At 43.5% G+C, this 23601-nt stretch overlaps 1 protein-coding gene across 1 annotated transcript in view; it reads left to right on the forward strand.

Moving 5' to 3' along the window:
• Positions 1–19907: 19907 nt before the first annotated feature.
• Positions 19908–23601, forward strand: part of PLCL2 (phospholipase C like 2) — a 102747-nt gene continuing 99053 nt past the window's right edge. Inside the window, exon 1 of the mRNA XM_086467871.1 lies at positions 19908–20234. Within this exon, the coding sequence (XP_086323997.1) occupies positions 19908–20234 (327 nt within the window). The remainder of the gene's footprint in view (positions 20235–23601) is intronic.

A 23601-nucleotide genomic window follows, 5' to 3' on the forward strand; every position in this document is an offset into this window, starting at 1 on the left:
TCTAAGTAGGGTATTTTTAAAAATGTTTGAGACATATGACTGGAGTTTAGGGTTATGATTGTGAAGCTGAGAAGGAGAATAATAACCTGCTTCTCACTAGTGTGGCAGTGCATGATGCCAGGCTCCCTAACCGACCTGAGACATGGAATAATCCAGCCTAAACCTCTCCCTGCAGCTGCAGGGAATGGAATTATCTCCTGAGTCAGCAGTATTGGCCTTGCTGTCCTTGGGGTGGCCTGGCTGTGGCTGGGACAGCCTTATCGTGGCCATACCTGAAATGCACAGCCAGAGCTCCAGAAGAGCTGTGGGCTCCGAGGAGTGTGCTCATCCTGAACATGGAGGTTGTAAGAGGGTGGCAGGGATCAGCTTTTTCCTAAAAAACCTAAAAATAGGATGGGGGGTGGGGGAGAGGAAGAACACAGTACTTAACTAGAAAGAAAAACGTTTTTTTCGTTCCCTTCATCTCATCATTTTCTTTCTCTCAGTTGCGACGCTCTGCAGCCCTGCTGCTGCTGCAGCCTTCCTGAGTCCTCTCTCTGTCTCCCCGCTGTTTGCCTCCGGGGCTGTGTCTTCTCTGCTCAGCACCAGCAGCCCACAGCTGGGAAGAAGCCTTTGGGGAAGGCAGTGAGGCCCCTGGGGCGATTGCCGGCAGCGATGATCCCCGCAGGCTCTGCCAGCCTCCAGCTGGCAGCTGTGTGCTCGCGGGAGCGTTCAGCGAAGCCACCAAAATACAAATGCTGCAGAGCTGCTGGGCAGGAAAATTCCCACAGGAGTTGACCATGCTCTTGCTCTTTTGCCCAACTAGGCAAGCCAGCCCAGTATGTCTAAATTAGTCACTATTGGGATCTTTGCCTTTTCCCCAATATAGTAGACATCTAGATTATAACCAGTAGCTGAAAAATTGCCAAACTACTGGTGTGGCTGCAGTGTTCAAAGCAACTCCTCTATCAATCTGCTAGGAAAAGACATTAATCTACAAGAAAAGCTCTCAATGTTTTCAAGCTTTCTTCGTTCCCCAGTCTCTGCTGAAATACCCTGTTTCTCCTTCTCCTTGGTGTTCAGGGCTATGGGCAGGAGTAACTGATACCTGAAGTTGCCTTCCTGGATCTGAAAAAGGAATGGAGAATCTAGATAAGTGCAGGAGGAGCAGAGATGGGCAGTGGACAAGATAGGATGATGAAGCTGATAGTTACATCACAGACTACAGGTACGAAAGCGGGGAGAGAGCAGTATGAACTGTAGAAGGACTGGTATGTATGCTTGGAGCTATCACCATGAAAGACAGTTTGAGTCCAAGATAAAGTGTGTCAGTGTGAATTGTGAGGCACTGTAATTAATGTCAGACTGAAAAGGCCAGAATAATTTATGGGACTGAGAAGGTACAGGGTCGAGAAGCATTCAATTAATTAAAGTCAAGATGGTAGGCATGTGGTAACCCCCGATCGAGGATGAGGGATCCAGATTTAGCCATTTGGAATTTAGGGAAAAAAATGAATCTTTTGTGTGACCAAACAGAAGTCTGTGCAAGTATATGTAATTTATGTGAGTTATAGGGTATTTGTCATTGTTGCAAAATGTTGCCTGTTTTGAAATGCTAATAGCATCTTGCGTCACTGAGCCAAATTCTGCTTCAGTTACACTAGTGTGCTGATAAATTCACCAGGACTGCTCAGACAAGAGAGTAAAATGTAAGCAATTGACTTTTTAATTTTTCGAGTCGTGTGGCATAGCAGTCATTGACAGCATGTTAAAAACATCTACATCGCAGTTATTAAATCAGTGTTTTTTCTAAGCTACAGAAAACTTGTGAAAAATCCTAATGTTTGACTCTGAAATCACTTACACCCATTTCACAGTGATGTAGGACTAAAGACGCCCATAAAGTTACTGCAGAATTATATTGGTAAATGAGAACTATTCTCTATAGAACCATATTATGCAAAATCAAATGCAAAGGAAATTTAGACTTTATTTAATAACCTGTAGGTAAGTCAGAAGGATATTTGAATCCCTACTACATGAATGTAAATGGAAAGAGGAACTATTTACAGTTGAAAAGAGATGCATCCATACTTTCCCGTGCCAAAACTAGCGCTGCCCACTATCTCTAGGACCTGGTGCGGCAGCACATCGAGCGAACCCTGTTGCAGAAACAGGAAGGGCAGTGGTGCTGGATGGGGCAATGGCAGCGGCGCTCCAAGGCCTGCTTGCTGCTGCTCTCGGACCCATCAGGGAGGATCTGCCTAGGACCTATCTTCTAGGGCAGCATATGGGTTGCTAAACATTTTTGCAACTGTAGGGTGGCACGCATCCAGGCAGCTTTCATTCCCTGCCAGAATTTTAAAGAAATGTTAACAATGTTTACACTTTTCAGTTTTGACAGTCTCTAAAAATTACCTATTTAAACCTTCGCTCCGTCTCTGACAACACAAGATCCAGCTCCTCCTTCAGATGCAAACCACCACAGTGCTTACTCAGTTCCCACCGCAGGACTCGGAGGGAAGAGATCCTGTCGGCAGCGCCGCTCCCCCTCTGCCACACCAGTGGAGCCTTGGGCAGCACCGCAGCTCCTCGGGCTCGGGGCGCGCGAGTGCCAGTGCCTGGGCCCATGCCACCTGCCACTGAGACGTGGGAACATTCCCGCACTCCACAAACGCAGCACCTCAAATCTGTTTGGGGGAGTAGCAGTGGGATTTTAACAGCTGAAGAGCTTTTGTACTGTTTAGCCTTCCATTTTTTAAAAAAGCGGTGATTGTTTTTAGAAGGACATCCATCAATAATATGGGCGTGCAAAAGAAGCATGCTGAGTCTTGATAGTCAGCTCTCTGTAAAGATAAGGAACTGCCCCTTATTACTAGATCAGAACCCTTCCTCTCATCCCCTTCTGAATAAACACATCTCCACTGTCAGAATGATGAAGTCTGATTTGTACAATGTGGGGCAGACTAATGAAAGCCATGGAAAGTACCTCCCTCTCTACGTTTAGAAAACGAAGATAACAAGACTTCTGGGAGAAGCTGTTAGTGGAATACTACAGCACACCAGGGGATGTTTAAATGAAATGTAAAGACAAACATTTTTTGCAAGGTTAAGGACAGAGACCATAGCCAGAATGTTTTGTTTCCAAATGGACATCTGGCAAATATTGATCTACAATCGTATTTAGTGTGGAATGGAAAGTACAGGTTGTGACATGAACAGTCAATAGTTTTTTAAGCTATTGATCTTTACAGTGGCCATTGATTGGGTTTTAGGAGATAGCACAATCTATTTTTTCATTTAGCTTAGCTTAAAATAATTGGATTGAAAGTTGTGTGTCTGTATATGTGGAAAAGGATGCAATATGCAAATATTGTTTCTCATCATTGGCAACATATAAAAAATAACTACTCATTTTTAAGTGCTTTTTTCTCCCCTGTTATTTAGCGGGACTACTCAAATATTATAACTTTGATAAGATAAAAGGTGAAGTTGGCTTCAGGGGACTCCAGATGCCACCATCTCCCCTCTGCTGCCTGACTTGAACTTTTTTCTCAAAAAAATGCTACTTCTATGAATGAAGTCAACCGTTAGAATGGACACATAAGGGATCTGTCTGATTTCTGTAGACACATTGTCTTTTCACTTACTCTTGTCCTATCTGATTTAATTGTTTGCTTTCTTCTGCAGAGAAAATACGCTGTTGCCTACCGCTTGGTGATTTTATATAAGGTTCAGTAAGTACTCTTGAGTGTGCTGGATTTTACGAACTGTAAAATAAACTCATGATATGTTTTGTTCAGTTAAAAGAAGCTGTACATGGGGAAGGACTGGAGTACAAGAAATGACAGTAAACTACAAGCCAGGTCATGCCTTGAGGTGTTAGTTCTTGTGATCACTATTTATATTTCAGTGCAGACTGGAGTCTTTCTTTTGACCAAGGCATAATATTCCCACTACAGGCAATAGCCAGCTAACGCTCCAGCCATTCGGTAAATAAGTTAATCCAGTGTTTGCATTTGGTGCCTCCTGCAAGAGCTAGAAACAGAACCGAGGTGTTTATTGTACGGACTCAATGCTCATCTATGCTGACTTTTGGAGTAAATAAAGTGTCAAATGTATGCATCGAGCAATGCTATTTGTGTTATCTAGACAAGCTGAGAATGCATCATTATGCTGTACTGCGCTTTCCTAGATCCCAGAAAGCGAACCATGGGTCTTTCTGCTGTTATCTAGCAAGTAGTTGTATACTACTTTTACATCAACAGCAATAGGGAATGGAACTATTTTTTTCAGGTGTCATAAATATCCTGATTCACTGTCTGTTCTGAAGGTCATGATTCAAATAACTCTGGAAACATTTTTATCTAGTCTGAGAACGTTATTCACTTCCAGTTTTACATCTAAAATAAAGGAAACAAAAAATGTCCAACAGAACTGTGACAAAAATGAACGCTACTCTTATAAATTTAAATAAAAAAAGTCTTCTAAAATGGTGCAATTTGACCACTGCAGAATCAAAAAACAGGCTGTTGAGTATTCTGAGATTTCACCCTTGACATTGTTTTAAGATAAATTTGTGTAACATACCCATGAGGGCTATTCACTGGTACTGCTGCATACCTTTTTAATATTTAAGAATGAAGGATTATGAATTCAGTACACTGCACGTTTTGGTGGGATTACATGGGATATTTGTTTATAATTAGAGATTTCTTTTTTTGTTTTGGGAGTGAAAAAACTCACAAGCCTTCAGTTTCTTATCTTAATGTTACATAAAGGTGAATTGACCTACAATGTGAATCACAACTACATAAAAGTAACTGGAGTTACTTTGGTCAAGACCTAGAATCAGACCTTTCTTGAATGCAACTTGATTCCAAATGAAGGGTCGTGAACTTCTCCTTCCTCTCAATGGTGATTTGGGTGACGAGGAGGTGTGTGGTTAGATTGGATCTGAGCCCATCTTTAATAACTGGTTACAAAACCAAAGATTTTTGGGCAAACTGCTGAACTTCCGTGACTTTTATTGACATCAAACCATCAAACAAAGCAGGAAAAAAGAGCTTTGTCACACAGACAGCATTTTAGTCTTTAGGACACTGAAAAGTACTCTTGATGCCTGTAGCTGCTTCATTAGTTTTGCCTTGATTGTAAGATAGGGGCTTATGCAAGTGGCTGTAGAACCTAAAAGGATGTTAATTGTCTGAAATAACAACTGCAGCAGCTTTCTTCTGCAGTGTGGTCTATTTTAGTGTTATAAATTCACTTTAATGGGAGTTTCTCTATTAGAGAAGGGTTTTTTTTTTCAATCTCTGAATTTCTATGAAGAAAGAAATCAGCATTTTAAGCATTTAAATGTCTTCTGGGCAGTAGCTATTTATCAGACAAGACAGTATTTCAGGGCATCTTTATTTTCTTTGAGAAACTCTGCAAAAATACAGTAAAATGTCAGTTATTGCTGGATGTGCATGCAGAGCAATATTGTTCTGTTGCCTGGTAACCAGTGAGAGGGAGGCACTTTGGAAACACTGATAGAAAAAGAGAAAGAGAAAGCTTAACTGCACACACTCGAGCAGAAGACTTATAAAATTGGTATTTGTTCCAGGTAGGTTTGAAGAGGAGTTTGGGTCAAGGTTCTCATAGGGTTTTGTGAGGTTCTTTCCCCCTTTAAAAAACCCAGAAGGTTATTTTCTTGTGTTAGAGTTTAATGATTAGGCTTGTTTTTTCAAGCCATGTTTAAAATTTGCATACTTTGGAAAGAGGAATGTTCCTTTTTCTTAATACACATTCTTGAATACTTTTTGAAGGTGTGTTCTCCTTAGAATAGTGCACCGATAGTCTTGTAACAAGACAAATATGCAGAAGTGTTTTGAACTGATATTCTTAACAGCTCTGGATGATCATGAAAGTATTTTCAAAGCCAAAATACTCTGACATTTCCTGGATTACTGAAGTGCTAGGTATTGTAACAAAAACAATTAACAAACAATAGATTTGCTGAATCAAACAAATACAAAAGAAAACCAGAAAATATTTTAGCTGGAATTCAGTCTGGCCATTGGTTCCTGTTTTACATGCAATAGAAAGTCAGCATAAAATTAAGGCAGAAGAGATTAGTTCATAGGAACAGTTTAACCTTTGGCCAAGCTCAGACAAAGGGCTTGTGAGGATTTTAGCAGGCTGGGTTAACGTGTTGTTTGTTCTCTGATGCCTCCCTGACTTCCTGCTTCTGACCAGTGTCAGAGGCAGCGGTCTTTTTTGCGTGGTCTTTCTTACCGTAGAGCGAGCAGGAAGTGCCGAACGCCTGTGAGGCAGGTTATTGCTGCAAGATTTACAACATTGTTTTGAGAAGTTAAAAGGGATGTGTAGCCCAAGTGCAGTTTGAGAGTATTCGAATTTCAAGGTGTTAATATGAATGGAACTGAATGCAACTTTGATTTTTTTCTGACAGCTAGTTAAATTCAGAGGCTTTGTAAACCTTGTTGGTTTTACATGTGGAGTAATGTTTTACTTCATGCTGAACATGGGTATACTATGAAGAAGGAGTGACGCACCTTTAGATGTTGATGACTCCACTGATTATTGTGTACTAGAAAAACTAAGGTCAGAGATCAACAACTCCAGAGATCAACAACCTTCTGTGGCATTCAGCTGGTGGCAGAGAGTTCATGTGCAGGATGAAGAACGCGTGAAGAAGATGATACCCTTCAAAGCAGTGTGTTAGCTTTTCGCTTTTCCAGAACAACTTGAATAACATAAAAAAATATAAGTACACAAGCACTGGAAAATCCTTAATTAGGTTCTCACTGGTTAATATTTCCTGTTTACTTACATAGGTAATGTATACATGTCAGGACCAAGAAGGAATTTTGCTCTAATAGAAAGCCTTGGAATTTTTGCTGAAATCATTAATCTAAGTTATTTGATGAAAGTCTGAAGGAAGCTGAAAGATGAGCTGACTCCATGATCGTCCCACTTGTTAACAAATTAATTCCTGCTAGTAGAGCGGTTCACTGAGCTCTCAAAGCCTTGCACCCTTTATGTCACAGCAGAAACAAGCAGTATTGGAGAGGTCTGTGATGGCCAGACACGGCTGGGCTTTCCTATCAGGCCTTATAAAAGATATATCCTCTTTCCCTTTTGTGCTTCGTACTTCAAAGAAAGAACTGGTAAGTGACCACAAAATGTCATTCTTTGTAAATTTCTGTTAATGATGCCACGTGGGAAAAATACATCAGTCATGAAAGCAGACAGTCGTTCAGTTACTGTAGAGGAAGAAAAAACCTAAGTCTGAGGTATGTCTCACATTGGATAATCGACTTGCTGGACTATAGGGCAATGAACCAACATTCAGCTGACTTGCTGCATTACTAGCTTGTGATTAGACAGGCAACATAATGCTGAGGTATCTTGATGTTCTTTTTTCATCAAAAATGCTAGCAAGTTTGGGGTCTGGTCATTTGCCTCGTTTTAAGAAAAGCTCCCTCAGAAAAATGCAGGAACTAGCATTGCTGCAAATGTTTGCCAGAGAGCAAACTAGGGGTAATAGAGACTTAGCCATGCTCTGTGGGGCAGGCTTGAGGTCCTGCCTAGACCCTAGTACATCTTATCCTTTCACTCTCAATACTCCACAACACTGCAGAAATACACAATGACAATCAGAAATACCTTATACTTACTGGAATTAATCACACACCTTTTCCATGGGGTTGGATTGAAATTTGATACAGTAATTGTTAGCTGAATATAAACTTGCATATTTCAAATAATTTGGAAGGCAATTATTATTGCATAAAGCATTTGTGCAATAATAATAATAATAATTGTGTATGATCTCATGAAGGGTTCAGTCATTCAAAGTGCTGAATAGTCTGTGTCCATTGAACAAAATATTTAAGGACAGGTTTAGCTTTACACAAGTAAGTAGTCCAATTGACCTCACTAAGGCCACTCATCTACTTAAATGTCAACATGTATCTAAGTGCTTTCCTGGATTAGGGCCAGAACATTTTGTCTTCTGTAAGATAAGGCCCTAAGAAAACCTGTTGCAAATGGCTGTAGTCTGCAGAGATCCAGAAAAGTGAAGCAAAATAAAAAAGGACAGCATCACATTGTAACATAGTTGTTCATTTATTTAAGGAATGTGGTTTGGCATTAATGATTGGCATTACTGCAGAGAAGACTATTACTGCATAAAGACAGCAATACTAGGGAATGGAAAGGAAACAACATTAGGAGTTTGAAACATAGAATAGGCCTGGAAAGCAGAGGGACTTTGACTGAAATCATGATTACCTTGTTAGTAACCCAGAGTTAGAGTGTTCTTTGGCACTCATTTTGCAGTGGGGGACTATTTCGTGCATTACTGCTGCTGGAGTCCCAGCAATAGAGGGGGGTCATACAAAAACAAATACCACTTCAAAATTGGCTTGCCTGAAGGATGGAATACACTCTTTCCCTCCCAATCCTTATCTCTCTGTAGGGTCTGAAGTCCATGAACTGCAGTCCACGAAGGTTCAGTGTATCTGACTGCTCTCAGCCCCATTAAAAAAAAATGGAAGAACATAAATACAAGCAAGCTTCTCTCTGTCTTGGTCAAAGTCAATATATTGTGAGCCCAAGCATGTCTCTATGAATCAAATAGAATTCCCTTCAGGGTAGCTAATGTAGCTGATGTCTTGCAGGTCATATTCTCAGTTGGTGTAGCCAGCCTAACTTCATGTCATGTATGTAGATAGTCTTTAATTTATGTGTTGAATTTCTCAACTTCTGTCTTTTTACAGGAAAAAAAAAAAATCCTGTATGTAAATCTTTCTAGTTGAAGGCATGATAAAGAATTCCTTGACAGCCCTAGGTTGTAGAACAAAATACAGATATTCAGATAATTTCTGTAAGTTTTAATTAAGTCATAGCTCACAAGATGTAAAATATATAGTCAAGCTGCTGCCCAGCACTTTTTGCTTCTCTGAGAATAACTGTCCTCCTATTTGTATTATACTGATTTTTTGCCAGTCTGACAACCAAGGAACCTATACATCAATTTAACCAGCACTACTCTTTTAGAATAAGGTAAAACAGAAGGGAGGCTATAGTTAATTATAGTCTGCATTTGAAAGAAAAGCAGCTCTGTGTGTAGAACAGTATGTTTTAATACTTGGTGGATTTGTAATGTTCAAACTGTTATATAAAAGTGTACAATCAAGATGGAAGCTTTGCTTTGCCTGGCAGATATTTCAGAGAAGTTTGTGCCAGTGAACTGAAAGGTCAGTCTTTAACTACAAGGAAAAGGAAGTATATCTTACATTACTCCTATTTAAATTTAAAAATACACTAGACAACACTAAGAAAACTAGTTCACATGTGATGAAACAATATTAATGCCTTAGGGTAAAGATTTTTTCTTCCTGAATTTTGGATTCCCACTGGATTTTTAAGTTATTTGCATATTAAAATCTTAGGTTGATTCCAAACGCCAGAAATAAAAATTAAATACTTATTTTATGGAACCTACTGTTTTTCTAGCCATTTTTTCTTTTTTCCTTAGGCAATGTATATTTACATTTACAACCAGTATTTGTGAGGTGTTTCCCATGCTTGGCACTGGGGAACAGTGCTGTGTATTGTTCTTTAGCTTTATTTGGTCCTTTCACATACTTTGTCTTGCTGGAAACATCTATTGCATGTGCTTCATGTAACTTCATCTACTTTTTCCGTAGCATGGCTTTGTATTTTGTTAGGAAAACCAAAGGATACTCACCATAGAATGTGGAAACAAAGAAAACAGTTGTAAACCTCTGTGTGTGTGTGTGTACTCATCATGCAGAAACCATGCTGATAAACAATGTGAAACAAAGCATGATTAATAATTCAACAAGCTAGATAACAGGGGGAAAAAAAGCGCCAAAGAAACTGTTTTTTTCGAGCTGAACAATATTTAAACATTTTAAGTGATACCTCCTCAGTCAGAAGTAGTGACTGAAATCACCAGAATTGAAAGTTCTGAGATAATTGGTCAGAAAAAGAGTTGAACTTAATTCTGAGGAGTTTGGATAAACACACCTGCATTTCTAAATGCCCAGGGAGCCTTTGTGAGGCTTTAAAAGATATGAAGTTAAGTAAATCAGTCCCTCTATTTCATTGCCTATCTTATGTCAAAATGCAGCACTTAATGAAGATTAATCAAGATAATTTTCCTTTCATTGACACATCACCCTTTGCACCTGTACAGAATCATTTATGTAAAACAGCTGGTATTATCATAGTGCCTCTTACTTGAGACTTCAAATAAGATTGAAGTCTATGAGGTGCCTTAAAATAATTAAAACAAATGAAAATACAAAGACGCAGACTGGTAGCAATCAGTGAAGCCTGTTGGTGTACACCGGTGGATCCTTTGGGTACACACAGCGCTTCATTTCTTCACTGCTCTTTGTCCTAAATTCCTTCTAGCTACACACATATGCACCAGAAGACATTTGTGCAGAGAGGAAAGATGATCAAGTGCTTAGAAAGGGGCTCAGGAATTTTGGAGGTCCTGGATCCATTTTCAACTGTTAGACATTTCTTAAATTATCCAGAGAATATCTCTGTGGTCTTTTGCGAGCAGATGCAAGATCACACTGTTTGTCTTCCAAGCCGGGTGGCTAGGTGCCAACTCTGAACTGGGTGATGCCATATATTTTTGTATCCTGTCAATGGCAGTGAGCCTTGATCTTGGCTGGGGCCTTTAGTCTTCTCTAATGCAGACATAAGTATCATTAATTTAAAAAAGATTAAAATCTGTAATCCTATCTTATTTGTCATAGATATGCAAATTCATGTTCTGTTTCTCGCTTAGGAAGAACTTAATAACTTAAGGGGTTAAAAAGAGGAATTTTAAATAGAACAAAACCCCTATGTCCTCTTCCCCAGAAAATGACTTTATTAAGTACTGAAATGACTAATGTCAAATAGCCAAGGAGCATGTGCTTAGGCCTCAGCTGCTTCTGCTGGACGAAACACATACGGAACATATCCATATTAGCAACGTAGTCTGAAAGAGAAAATCCCTTCTTCAGCCTGTGTCTGTTACTTCCTCATTGTGTCTGAACGTAAAGGAGCTCCTGCATTCATCATAATTTCATGAGATCGGTCTAGTTTTCAAGGGTATGACCCTTGACAGCTAAGTAAGTTCTTTGAATTTTACTGTAATATTGTATCTCAAGACATTCTTTGCAGTAATATATTTTTCTTCCATCTGACCGACCTTTTTTATTTCCTTCTGTCCTCTTTTGTCTTCAACTCTGTTTTCCAGTTCCAGTGGCTAACAGTTCTTACTTGCCTCCTCCTACCATGGCTTTCCATTTGCCAATTCCTTGGCTTTATCTCCTTCCCCAATTTTGACTTGCCCATTACCACGCAGTTCACAATTTTCTTTTTCCCTGTCACTATATTAGTGCTATGGAATATGCTGATAGTAATCCTGAGACTTGCTATAAGTAAATGTTAATAGTTTTTACCATTATGTCCTTTCATCCTTCTCTGCTGTCCCTTTTCATAAATTTTCTTCCTTCATCCTCTTCCCCTATATAGTATTTTTCCAATTTTTCTGGGGTTTCTTCCTTCTGTCCTTGGGCTGTGACTTAGAAATTCTCAGAGGATCAGACTTGGTTGTGGATTCTTAGATGGAGGAGGAAGAAGCAATTTGTACAGTGAGTTCAAGAAAAGTGAAACTTACAGATCTCTAAGAGAAAGGAGGAGCTGGATGGGAGAATGAAACATGGAAGGATTTTTTTTCTGTACAAAAAGGAGTTTGAGGAGTGCCAGCTGGAACAACTTTGTTTTCCCAGCCTCCTGATACATGTAGGCAAAAGGTAAGAAAACTAGAGATTCTTCAAGTAGTGCTTCATCTCACCGTCATCCCTCTAGAGATTCCCCCCTCTTCCTCCAGGACTGCACTGCCATAGCAAAGAACAGAGTGGGGAATTTCCCTTCTGATTTTTGGCAGAAGAAAAGTGGTGCTTTCCCCTTACTTCAGTTGCTGTTTACTCAGCGAATTAAGTTGCTGTATACTAACAGTGAGTTTTTGTATATATACATTTATCTGAAAATCCAGAGAACATAGGAAAAGTTACATCAACAGTCAGGACCCTGATTTTCATGGGTGGTCTATGAAAAATATAAATAAACGTTTCTGAGAAATTAAGAAGAGCATTTTCTGACTACTGCACTTCTATTGGTTTGTGGTAATAGTACAATAGATGTTCAGTTAAGGTCTTCTGACCAGATGGTTCAACCATAAAGCTATTTCTAGTAAAGAAGTTTTGAATATGCATGTGAAAACATCTATAAATACCGTAACTTATTAGCATTTTTAGAGCTAAAAATAAAGAAAACAAATATGACTGTTGACTTATGCTTCAGAACTTGAAAGATTAGGTAACAAATTAAATGATGGAATTGACTTCTGTTAAGACCTGTTCTGGTTAGTGCAACAGACCCAGTTCTACCATCCCTATGGGACAAGAGCTGATGTTTATTTTACACATGTGAGCAATATAAAAGAAAATAATGGGATTAAGGAACTGCATTACAATCTCACTGGCTGTTGCAATGCAGTCTACCAGTGTCAATGCCAAACAGCATGAAAAACTGTGTTCCACCACGTGTAGGCATCCTTTTTAAAAACTGTTTCAAATAATTGGTGCTGTGTGATCTTTCTCAAATGACTAAAAGGAAATGCATTTGTGTCTTGGAGTATGATGAGTTTAATCAACTCCTCCCTCCACCTCTTTTGTGAGCATATACTAAAAATACCATATGATTTCTTGTAATTCAGAAAAGTTACTAGGCTGAAGTGAAGGGTGTGGATTTTGACTGCCATTCATTAAAAGAACTTCATTCTTCTGTTATACATGTCTTTTCCTCTTTTTGTGGTATTGTGTGTCATAAGCTTTCTAACAAGAGAAACAGACACCAGCATATAGTTAACTGTTTATCAGCAGAAGTGTGTATGTGTTAACTTTCCTATTATGTCTTCAAAGTGTGTATGTGTTAACTTTCCTATTATGTCTTCAAAGTGAAGACATAACACACTGCAATTCCTGCTAAGCATGTGTAGACCCAGTGTTTACCCTCATGGACATGATAAAATGAAGACAATTTTAGAAGCAACTCAGCTGACAAAAATCAACCTGTTTTCTTTACTTACTCTGCTATAATGGAAGAGATGCAATTTTCCTCAAAGCAGTGAGTGTTTAATATTCTGCTATGAAGAGAATCTGTAAAGCATATAATCCTGAAATTACAAACTAAAAGCTTTATGGGTTTTTTCTATGTGAGAATGTAACGAAAGTTTTGATCAGTATTAACACTTTGGTTGGTCTGCAAAAGAAAAGTTTGGGTTTGAAGAAGTTATAAAAGCTCGTTGTGGGCTACTTTATCTGCATGCTCCTGTAATAACAGTCAGATGCCTCAAATTACAAAAATAGATGACTTCTGAAATGCCTTACGTCCCAGAAGTCAAATGCCTCTGTATATATCCAATAGTTACTAACGAATATAAAGAGGGACAAAATGAAACCTAATCCTCTGCAGAATCCTGGCTTTCAGCCCATTTTGTAACTGTAACTTCTCCTTAGAGGGCAGAGTACACACTAGGAGATGGCAAACACTGTTTGTGTGTGCTTTTTAATGATGCATCAGAAACACTTTAAGAACAGGTTTGTTGTTGCAGTCTCTCTGGTAAAACATATGCGCCTCAGCTGAAATGTGCATGATGCAAGTCTTACCCACTGTGCCTGTCTTTCCTTGTAGAAGAAAATACACATTTTCCTCCATAGAAACCTTACCCAATATAACTTGAAATATTACTGTTACAAACCAAGTTTTTCCAACCGGTGATACTAAAATCAAACAGAAAAAGTTTTGTTTTCAGCCTTTTCAAGAGTGGCAAACAAACAACATGCCATTAGAATACGATAAACTCTCATTTCCAGTTAAGATAGCGTCAGGATCCCCAACAGAGTCACTCAAAATTAGTGCCGAGGTCAAGACTTTCAAAAAGAGACTGAATTTCTAGTTTGCAAACTGAGGCTTAAGGGAGCCTGATTTCCAGAAAGTCCTTCATGTCTGCTCTTTAACTTTCCATTAAAGTGTACAGTTCACTATTTTAAAAGCCAGGGAATACCGTTGTTTGGTTTTGAAAAATCTTGACCTTTTTAAAAATGTATAAACAAAGAATCTCATTTTCAAAGCAATGTGATTTAAGGCTACCTTGCAACCAGCTACCCCCCACCCCCCAGCATGACAGTCTCAATAACAGACAGTTTAGAGAAGAAATTTTGAATGATCTTGATTTGGAAAAACACTCCTTCTAGATTCAATAGTGTGTAGGGGAAGAGTTGATTTACTGTTAAGCTCTTGTTAATCCTCAACCGTCAAATTTAGTGGGCTGTTAGCCAAACTAATTGGCATGATAGGTAGCAAAGAGAGTGAACATTCCCTAGGCTGCAATTAATAGGCTAAAATGGTTGATCTGCTTGACAAAAAAAAAAAAAAAAAAATCCTTATACTTACTGCTAGTATAATGAACTTTCCAAAATTATAAATATAATTAATTTCAAGTACACAATGTTAACAAATGCTTTCCGGTAAACAAATCTGTCAATCTAGCCTATGTTTGCCTACCTACATTTTTCCTGTCTTTAGTGCACATCCGTTCATATTCCCCCACTTGTACCGTCTGCTCTTTTTATGTGCATATGACACACCTGCACTTTACAGATGTTGTACACAATAATGCATTATTTATAGCTAAACTTTGCTTTGGATTAATTATGAATTAGATTCCATCTGTAATGGGACTGCTTAAACATGTATACTTAATTATAAACAAGTATAATAAACAAGTATGTTCAAGACTGTGACCTGAACAATCAAGTCAGGCAATTTAAAAAATTATCACTGGAATTGTAGAGATACTTATAATAATGAAAAAACACATTCCAAGCAGAGATTTCAGAAAAGCAGCATTTAAACAACGTAATTGCTAATTAAAGTTTTCGTGTTTGGAATAAAAAGTATTTAGGATATTAGTAATGATCTGGTATTTGTCTTATTTAAATACTGGTCATTTAGTCACTGGTTAGGGGCTTAAACATAGCCTGTTTCTTAGCAGGTTTCTGCTGCCACAGTATTTGAGTTAGAAAAGTTCAATGGGTAATATTAGCTTAGCTGTGGAACTCTGATATTTAATAGGATTTTATGAAAATAGCTAATACGTGCACATGACAGCAAGTTCTCACAGTTAAATATTGTCACAGAGGTGCCTTTTGATTCTATTATAATCCGTATTTCATTTAACAATTAAACAAATAGAGCCTGCTGATGCCACTGTTGAATAATGATAAAGAGAAAGTTTCTTCACCCCATGATCTTCAGAAAGTTGTGGCAAATGAAGTGTACTGTTTACGTCAGTATAACATGAACTGCTTTGGAAATCTGAGCTCACTGGGATAAACAAGGTCTCTATAGAGTAGCCCAATCTTGGTGGCCATTTCTGAGGCTTGGGTTTATCAGAAATGCTTCGTTCTGAATATGGCAGTCGTTTTCAACTTAAATGCATTCAAAATGCATCGGAATAAACACTTTGCTAACGGAAGGAAATTCTGTAAAACAGAATGGGGCAATAATAAAAATCAGTGAATGGTCATCAGAAGAAATCTCAGATTTGGAGAAATAATTATTTGCTACCTCCATCTTCATAGCACAACCTTTCTAGTTTAGTGTGTAGTACTATGTTTTTATCAGTAATTAAATTTCAGTTATTAGAATAAGCATAATGCCAGTACTATTACTTTGACTTGTGGGCATGCGTCCTTAGGATGAGGTTCAGAACTTTTACTCATTCCTTTGTATTAAATCGTTGCTTTCACAGCCAAAAATCTGGCAATGTCTGCAGGTCTTGATATCATTCATTACAGAACTGCCAAGGCTAAAGTTAAATTATTTCTTTTTCAGTGGTGTTATCTTGTTTCTATACAGGTTGGACAGATAAGGAGAGTTGAAAAGGGAGGGGCTTTTTCTTCTTTTTTTTTTCTCTGAGACAGGACTGATCAAATTTTGCTAAAGGCCTTAAAACTGGTGTTTTAGTATGTGCATCTGAAGCAGCAGAATGACAGAAAGCACACATCTTCCTCACCAGTTTACTGACAACGCTCTGTGACAAATGATTCTAATAACATTTTGTACCTGTTGTGTGTAAATCTCATCCTCCAGAAGAAACAGTGATCCTAATGACAAAGCGTCTCCTGTAGGGATGGTTTGCGATGTGCACATCTGCAGATACAATACTGAACGTTCCTTTAATATTTAAGGCTGCCTTTTCCTATTTGAATGGCAAGGCAAGATGTTCGCAAGAGATGTTCAGATAATGGCAAATGGTAAAATCACTGCATCTCCAGCTAATGGAAAACACAAACTTTGGCTATTTCAAATCTTGAGTTTAGTATTAGTGTCCCTCAGTGCTTACAGCCTAAATCCCACAAATGTCTAGGTTTTCATTTAAACTGAAGCATTGTTAATAGTTTGATTAGAATTGGGATCGCATATATGAGTGATGTAGCAGTGTCAGGTTCTGAACTTCCTTGACCCGCTAGAAATGGTACTGAGTAAGTAATGTTCTCCACATAGGTTCATACTTTCCTCCATGCTGGATCATATACTTCACGGCACCTTTTTCCTACAGTGATGAACACCGTTGTCCAGACTTGCAGGCAGAATATTGCCTGCAAGTCAGAGACCAGAGATTAATGATTTATTACATGTAATTATCATGCACCTGAAGCAGATTTGTTCTGTGGCAGTAGTGTGGCACTTCCATGACACAAAAACAAGTGGGTTCCTGCATCTTAGTTACTAGACCTCTCACCTCAAAAGGTGAGTTTTTTGGTCCTTTCCTTGCTCCCAAGACAGTTATTTAATAACGGCCATGAACAGTTTACCGCTAAACTGCAGTCACATTCCCACTTGTACTCCGTCTTCTTTCTGGCTCAGCATCTCTTGGTTTCCTTTCTACAATGTGGCACAGCTTCCTGAGGAAAATGCTCTCACCAAAACCAGTCTGTGAGCTGGTGGCTGTCTAATGGCAGTGGGGACACACGGACATGAATCCCTTCAGGAAGAGAGGGGATTGAAATAAGGGCTCTCACACTCCAAGCGATGCAATCACTAAACATGGACAGAAGAAGGCATCACCCCCGCAGCTCTCAGTGTCTTGGAGTGAGCTGGCGTTCCGAAGAAGATGGAGGTGCCTTCTGTGCCTTCCCTTTGGAGACGGCTCAAGGCAGTGGGCCACCAACGGATGGAGGTACTGCTCTGCAGTCCGTGGTAAGACTCTGGAGCTGAGGGGCTGGATTGAAAATGTACTCTTCACTCCAGTGTGTCCACTGTGTGACTCTGCACCAGCACACTGAGGGGGGATATTTGTGCTGCCTCATTCTAGGTATCTACGATAGGTGTCTGGTCACTGGTGCCAAGGCTCCAGACAAGTAAGCAATCTCCAGGGGGCAACTGGGTGAACCTAAATTGGGTGTGTAGTGCTTTCGTTCAACTATAATCCGAGTCTAGCTCCTGCATTAAGCAGTTCAGCCAAATGCTGAAAGTCAGATAGAGTGGGCTGCCTCAGTTGTCCCCTTGCTCAGCATGACTCTTTGCACTCCTATTTCTGCAATTCCTAATTTTGACCGTGCTCTCGATGTAGCACCTCCCCGTCTGACTCAACTTCTGAATTTCAAGCAGAGGGCCAGGCGCTCGACTGCGGCATTTCATTTCCCTTTATTCAACTTAATCGTGAAATATCAAGCTCTTGCAATACGCTGCTGTGTCAAGACGTAAATATAAACGTGTGGCTCTTTGAATTAGACCTCGTACACGAAGTCACTTGTGTTTGTCTCACAGCAAACGCAAACAAGCGCGTACGGGGTACGTCAGGGCACACCGGCCGCGCTTGCTTCGCTGCGGACACGCTTCTTGGTAACCGCCAAGTTGCCGTTTTCATTAAGCTTTTGATAGCCCAGCACTCCGTCACCTCCTCGCCTTCATCAGCCAGTGGATCCCACCGGACCCGCCGGCTCCCGCCGCTGTCAGCTCCGAGGCCCGGCGGCGGAGCGAGGCCATCGCCCCCGCGGCGCCCGCCGGTCACCCCCCGGCGCGCGGGAACGGCCGTGGGGCCGCCGCCCCCGCCCTCCCCGGCGGCCCTCGCCCCGCCGGCGCCGCCCATTCGGTGGGCAGAGGGGCGGCCGCCGGGCAGGGCCCCGACGGGAGGGGTGGGAAGGGCTCACGGCGCGCCGGCAGCCGCCGTCCGGTGCGAGCAGCGCTGCGCCGGCCGCGGGGCGGAGATGAGCCAGAGGGGCGGAGGATGCGGCCGGGCGCGGGAGCGGGCTTTTTTGTGTCAGCCAGGAGCGGCTGCGCGGGGAGAGGCAGCGTGTGCAGGAATCCAGCGATAACCCCGGGGCGAGGGAAAGGGCCGGCCGCCGCCGGGGCGGGCGCGGGTCCTGCCCTCCGGCGGAGCGCCTCCGAGCTGCCGGAGGCGGGTGCTGGCGGCGGAGCCGCCCAATCGGCGCGGGGCCGGCCCCTTGATTGGCAGTGGCGGGCGGAGGGGGGGCGAGCCCGGCTCGCTTACTCTGCCTTCCCCGGAGAGTTTCCTAGCGGGGGCGGCCGGGGCTGCCTCTCCCCTCGGCGCTGCCGGCATTTCCCCCCTCGGGGCTGTTGCCGAGCGCTGAGCCGGGGGAGGCGGCGGCGAGCGAGGGAAGCAACCACATGAATCAGTTTCTCTCTGTATCCGGCTCCGGGCAGAGGCGGCGACCATAGCGGGGAGGAGGGGAGAGGGGGGAAAAAGCGGCTACTGCAGCGGCAGCAGCAGGGGGGCTCCCCTGGCCACCTTGCCGCCGAGGTGGGTAGCGAGGGCGCAGCGTGCGGAAGGGGGCCGGCTACGGGGTGGAGGCGCCGGGGGCAGGGCTGGGGGTGCTGCTGCCCCCGGGCCGCGGCTGCGGGGCGGCTGGATGTCGACAGGCAGCGGGGAGAGGAGAAAAGTTGCCGATGGCGCCTGGGAGGGTGCCCCGCGGGGCGGCGACGGTGTTCGCGTTCCGCCGCTGCTCGCCGTCGCTTTCTCGTGGCCCGCCGGAGAGGGGCTGCGGCGGGTCGACCCCGCTGTGCGTGGGACGGGCTTTCCCCCGGGCTGGGGCCGGAGGGTTTGGGGTGTGTTGTTCTTCAAGTTCTCTTTTCGTTCCCGCTTCGTCGCTGCCGGTTTCGCTGTAAGGGTGAGCGCACCGCCATCAGCGCCTCTCTCGTTTTCCTGCTCGAGCCGCCCGAGCAGCGCCGTTCCCCCGGTCCCGCCCGACCTCTCCCCAGCGGAGCGGGCAGCGGCCGGGGCGGGCCGGCCCCTCTCCCCCCTCGGCGGGGCTGCGCTCCCGGCGCGCGCCGTTCCCGCCCGGCGCTGCCGGCGTCCTGCGCGGACCCCCGCCGGGTCGCGCGTGTGCCCTGCGTGGCGTTTCGCGGAGACCTCGCGCAGCCCCTCCCCTCCCGTGCGCGCGTCTGTGTGTGTGTGTGTGTGTGTGTGTGTGTGTGCGCGCGCGGGGAGCGCGGCGCGGTGCGAGTCTCCCGCCGCCGCCCCAGCGAGGGCCGGCGCTCACGATCGGTGTCTTTTCCTTCCCCAGGTGCTGAAGGGCTGGTGCTCGCCGAGACGCTGCCGAGGCGTTGGTCGTGCCCCCTTCCCCCCGCCCGGGAGCTGCGCGGCCTCGGCAGCCAAATGTGCGGAGGGGCGAGACTTTTGCTCAAAATCCCCCGATCGTAAATACACAGAAAGCGGAAGAAGAGCCACCGCCGAGCAGCTGCAGGAGGAGGGGAGGGGGACAGCGATATCGTTTCTGCTGTAGTCAGGGAGGGTGATGGCGGAGTTTGGCAGCGGTGGCGGCACCGGCGGCGGGGGGCTCCCCTCCTCCCCGGGGCCGGTCCAGGGGAAGGTGGCCTTCAAGGCAGGAGATGGGGAAGGAGGAGGAGGAGGAGGAGGAGGTGGCGGCGGCGGCGGGAGATCCCGTTTTGACAGCGCAGGCAGCCGGGTCTCCAACGGGGACTGTGCCCTGGCGGGAGCCGGCGAGGAACCGGGATCAGCTCCTCCTGCCAGCCCGGAGAGCAGCAGCAAAGAGAAAGGATTTTCCACCGGTCAACAACGGGAAGGCAAACCCGGCATCCCCCGGAGGAGCAGCATAATTAAGGTAAGGGCACTTGCTCCTCCCCATCGGGGTCTTGGCGCTTTCTCTGTGACAGGCAGGGAGATGCGGGCGAGAGATTTGGCTCTCGGAGCCTTGGCTCTAGATGAAAGGGTAGGCGGCTTTTTTTCTCCCCCCCCCTCCCCGCCCCCGTGGTGAGGAGACTTAATTTTTCCTTTGTCAGAAGTGGACAACAGTGAGCAGTGAGAGGAGGACGGCTTTACACACATCCACGCTTGGGGGTTGCGGGGGGGGGGGGGGGGGCGGGCATCATGTTTTGAGGTTTATTAAAACAGAAGGCTCTAACTCCTGTTGCAGAAGGCAAGAGTAACTAGCAGGCTTGTAAAAAGACAACATGGGCACCAGGCTGGCAGGGAAAGGCATGGATTACACAGTATCCGTGTTATTTGGGATGCACCTGTGCACAGCAATTTTGTGGCTCCATTGGCTTGTGTGTGTGACAGGCACACAGCAGGTGATGAGAGATTCGGGAGCTCATTGGGCTGGGGGTGGGAGAAGGTAGAATAGGGAACATTCTTGTTAAAAGTGACAGCTCGTTTAACAGTAGGCTGTGTTGCACTTCACCTATAGAAACATCTCTATACTTAGCTCTGCATACTCTGAATGCTAATGTTTCAGCTTGAAAAGTAGAGGGAGCATCGATGGTAGAATGTAGATTGGGGAAAAAGGAATGGGAGTGGTTTTTAATACAATTATTTATACAAACACATTTGTTCTCTTTTCTTAAATCCATCCTGAGAGATGGCACTTTGTCTTGAGTCAGCTTTCCCTATGAAAAGGCTGAGAGAAATAGAGAAATTACTCCATTGGTATAACAGCTCTACTAGCCATAAAATGAAGCACAATTTCAAGTACTTAAGAACTGAGTTTAATCAAGATCAGCTTGATTAAGATCAAGCTAGATTTGTTGTCTTCTTAGATATTTATATGTCTCCAAAATCAGCCGTGGTGGGTTGACCTTGGCTGGATGCCAGGTACCCATCAAAGCTGCTCTATCACTCCCTGTCCTCAACTGGACAGGGGGGAGAAAATACATGGAAAGGCTCATGGGTCAAGGTAAGAACAGGGAGCGATCACTCAGGAATCACTGTCTTGGGCAAAACAGACTCGACTTGGGGAAATTAGTTTAATTTGTTACCAATCAAATCAGAGTAGGGTAGTAAGAAATAAAACCAAGTCTTAAAAACACCTTGCCCCCACCCCTCCCTTCTTCCTGGGCTGAACATTATTTCTGATTTATCTCCCTCCTCCCTCTGAGCAGCACAGGGGGATGGGGAATAGGGGTTGTAGTCAGTTCATCAGAGGTTTTCTCTGCCACTCCTTCCTCCTCAGCGGGAGGACTCTTCACACTCTTCCCCTGCTCCAACATGGGATCCCTCTCATGGGAGACAGTCCTCCATGAACTTCTCCAACGTGAGTCCTTCCCACAGGCTGCAGCTGTTCATGAACTGCTCCAGCTGGTCCCTTCCACGGGGTACAGTCCTTCAGGAACAGACTGCTCCAGCGTGGGTCCCCCACAGGGTCACAAGTCCTGTCAGCAAACCTGCTCCAGCATGGGCTCCTCTCTTCATGGGGTCACAGGTCCTGCCAGGAGCCTACCCCAGTGCAGGCTTCCCGTGGGGTCACAGCCTCTCCGGGTATCCGCCTCCTCTGGCATGGTGTCCTCCCCGGGGTGTAGGCAGACATCAGCTCCACCATGGACCTCCATGGGCTGCAGGGAGACAGCCTGCCTCACCATGGTCTTCACCACAGGCTGCAGAAGAACTGCTGCTCTGGTGCGTGGAGCACCTCCTCTCCCTCCTTCACTGACTTTGGTGTCTGCAGAGTTGTTTTGCATATTCTCACTCCTCTCTCCGGCCACTGTTTTTGCAGCTGTATTTTCACCCTTCTTAAGTATGTTATCGCAGGGGCGCTACCACCATTGCTGGTGGGCTCAGCCTTGGCCAGCAGTGGGTCCATCTTGGAGCCAGCTGGCATGGGCTCTATCGGACATAAAGGAAGCTTCTAGCAGCTTCTCGCAGAAACCATGCTTGTAACCCCCCCACTGCCAAAACCTTGCCATGCAAACCAAATACATTCCGTCTCTTGCCTCTGTGAATCAAGTATTTAAGAATTATGATTAAATCCAAATTAATTACCCAGTCTTCACAGATTTCTGTCACGTCAACAAAAAAAGAATTCCCTGCACTAAAATCGAAATAACATCTTCACAACACCGAAAAAGTGGACAATTTACACACACAATCCACCCCTTATCCCTTCACCACAATTAGAACAACAGAAATTGCCCACAATCATTCACTCTCTAACGTCGCTCAGTCCACGCTTTGCCCGTAACCTCTGTTGTTCTCTTGGCTGGATGACAGAACACCACATTCAAGACTAGTAGCGTATCTCAAGTTGTGTTACTGTCTCCTGGACCTTGCTACAAAAACCAAGGGGAGAGCAAGGGCAGTCAGCAGTGGAACACATCTGACAGCCGGCACCCACCCTTCCTGTTCAGGCAGTGATGCTGGGCGTGTACGTTTGTGTGTGTGAAAGAGATTATAACAATAGACAAGGGGCAGCTGAGCTTAGTGTTGGAATAACTTAGTTTTTACTGGATTTGCCAGCGATTTCTTTTTACAAGTCTGATATTTCATAATACTTTTGTGGTAGCCCAAGAAAGGTACTAGCGTTGTTTTTGGTGTGTATCATGCCATCGTACTACTTTGTGGTGTATGATTTGATTATACGGCAACCTTCTGCCTCTCTGGGGACCAAACAAGAATACAGTACTTAGGGATTTGTGATATAGTAAGATCAAGAAGCATGAAATAAGGGAATATGTCTTGGATTACGTTTCATGAATACCTAAGTCAAGGTTCTTAATTTCTACAGAAATGGTAGCACTTTGAGATATAAAATTATTCAACTTTCTGGTATTATTACTGATGAATACCATTTTGCAAAGGTGAACAGTAATCTGTTTAGCTGTTGAGAACTGGTTACTACAACTTTGTGTTATCATTTGAATAATTATGGCATGAGTGGAAAAATCTGACAACACTACATTTAAAGTTAGGTGTCCATCTTTATTTTAGATATGACTGTTTTAATACTTCTGGGAAAAATCACTTGTCTTCATTAGGTACTGCGTATTCTTCTGCCTGCTTAATTCAGCAGTTCACAGGTAGTTTGAGTCTGGTTGCACAGGTGCCTAGTTTTTGGTATGAAACCTTTTGGAAAATCTGGCATGAGTGGTAGACCAAACTTTTACAGAGCAAAAGTCTGTAAAACAGAGTGGAAAAAGTAAAATGTGATCTCTTTCTGGAAAATGTTCCTGGAGTTCTAGTAGCTTACATCCATGATG

The sequence above is a fragment of the Leptosomus discolor genome, chromosome 7, assembly GCF_034619465.1.
Source record: "Leptosomus discolor isolate bLepDis1 chromosome 7, bLepDis1.hap2, whole genome shotgun sequence".
Classification (NCBI taxonomy): Eukaryota; Metazoa; Chordata; class Aves; order Leptosomiformes; family Leptosomidae; genus Leptosomus; species Leptosomus discolor.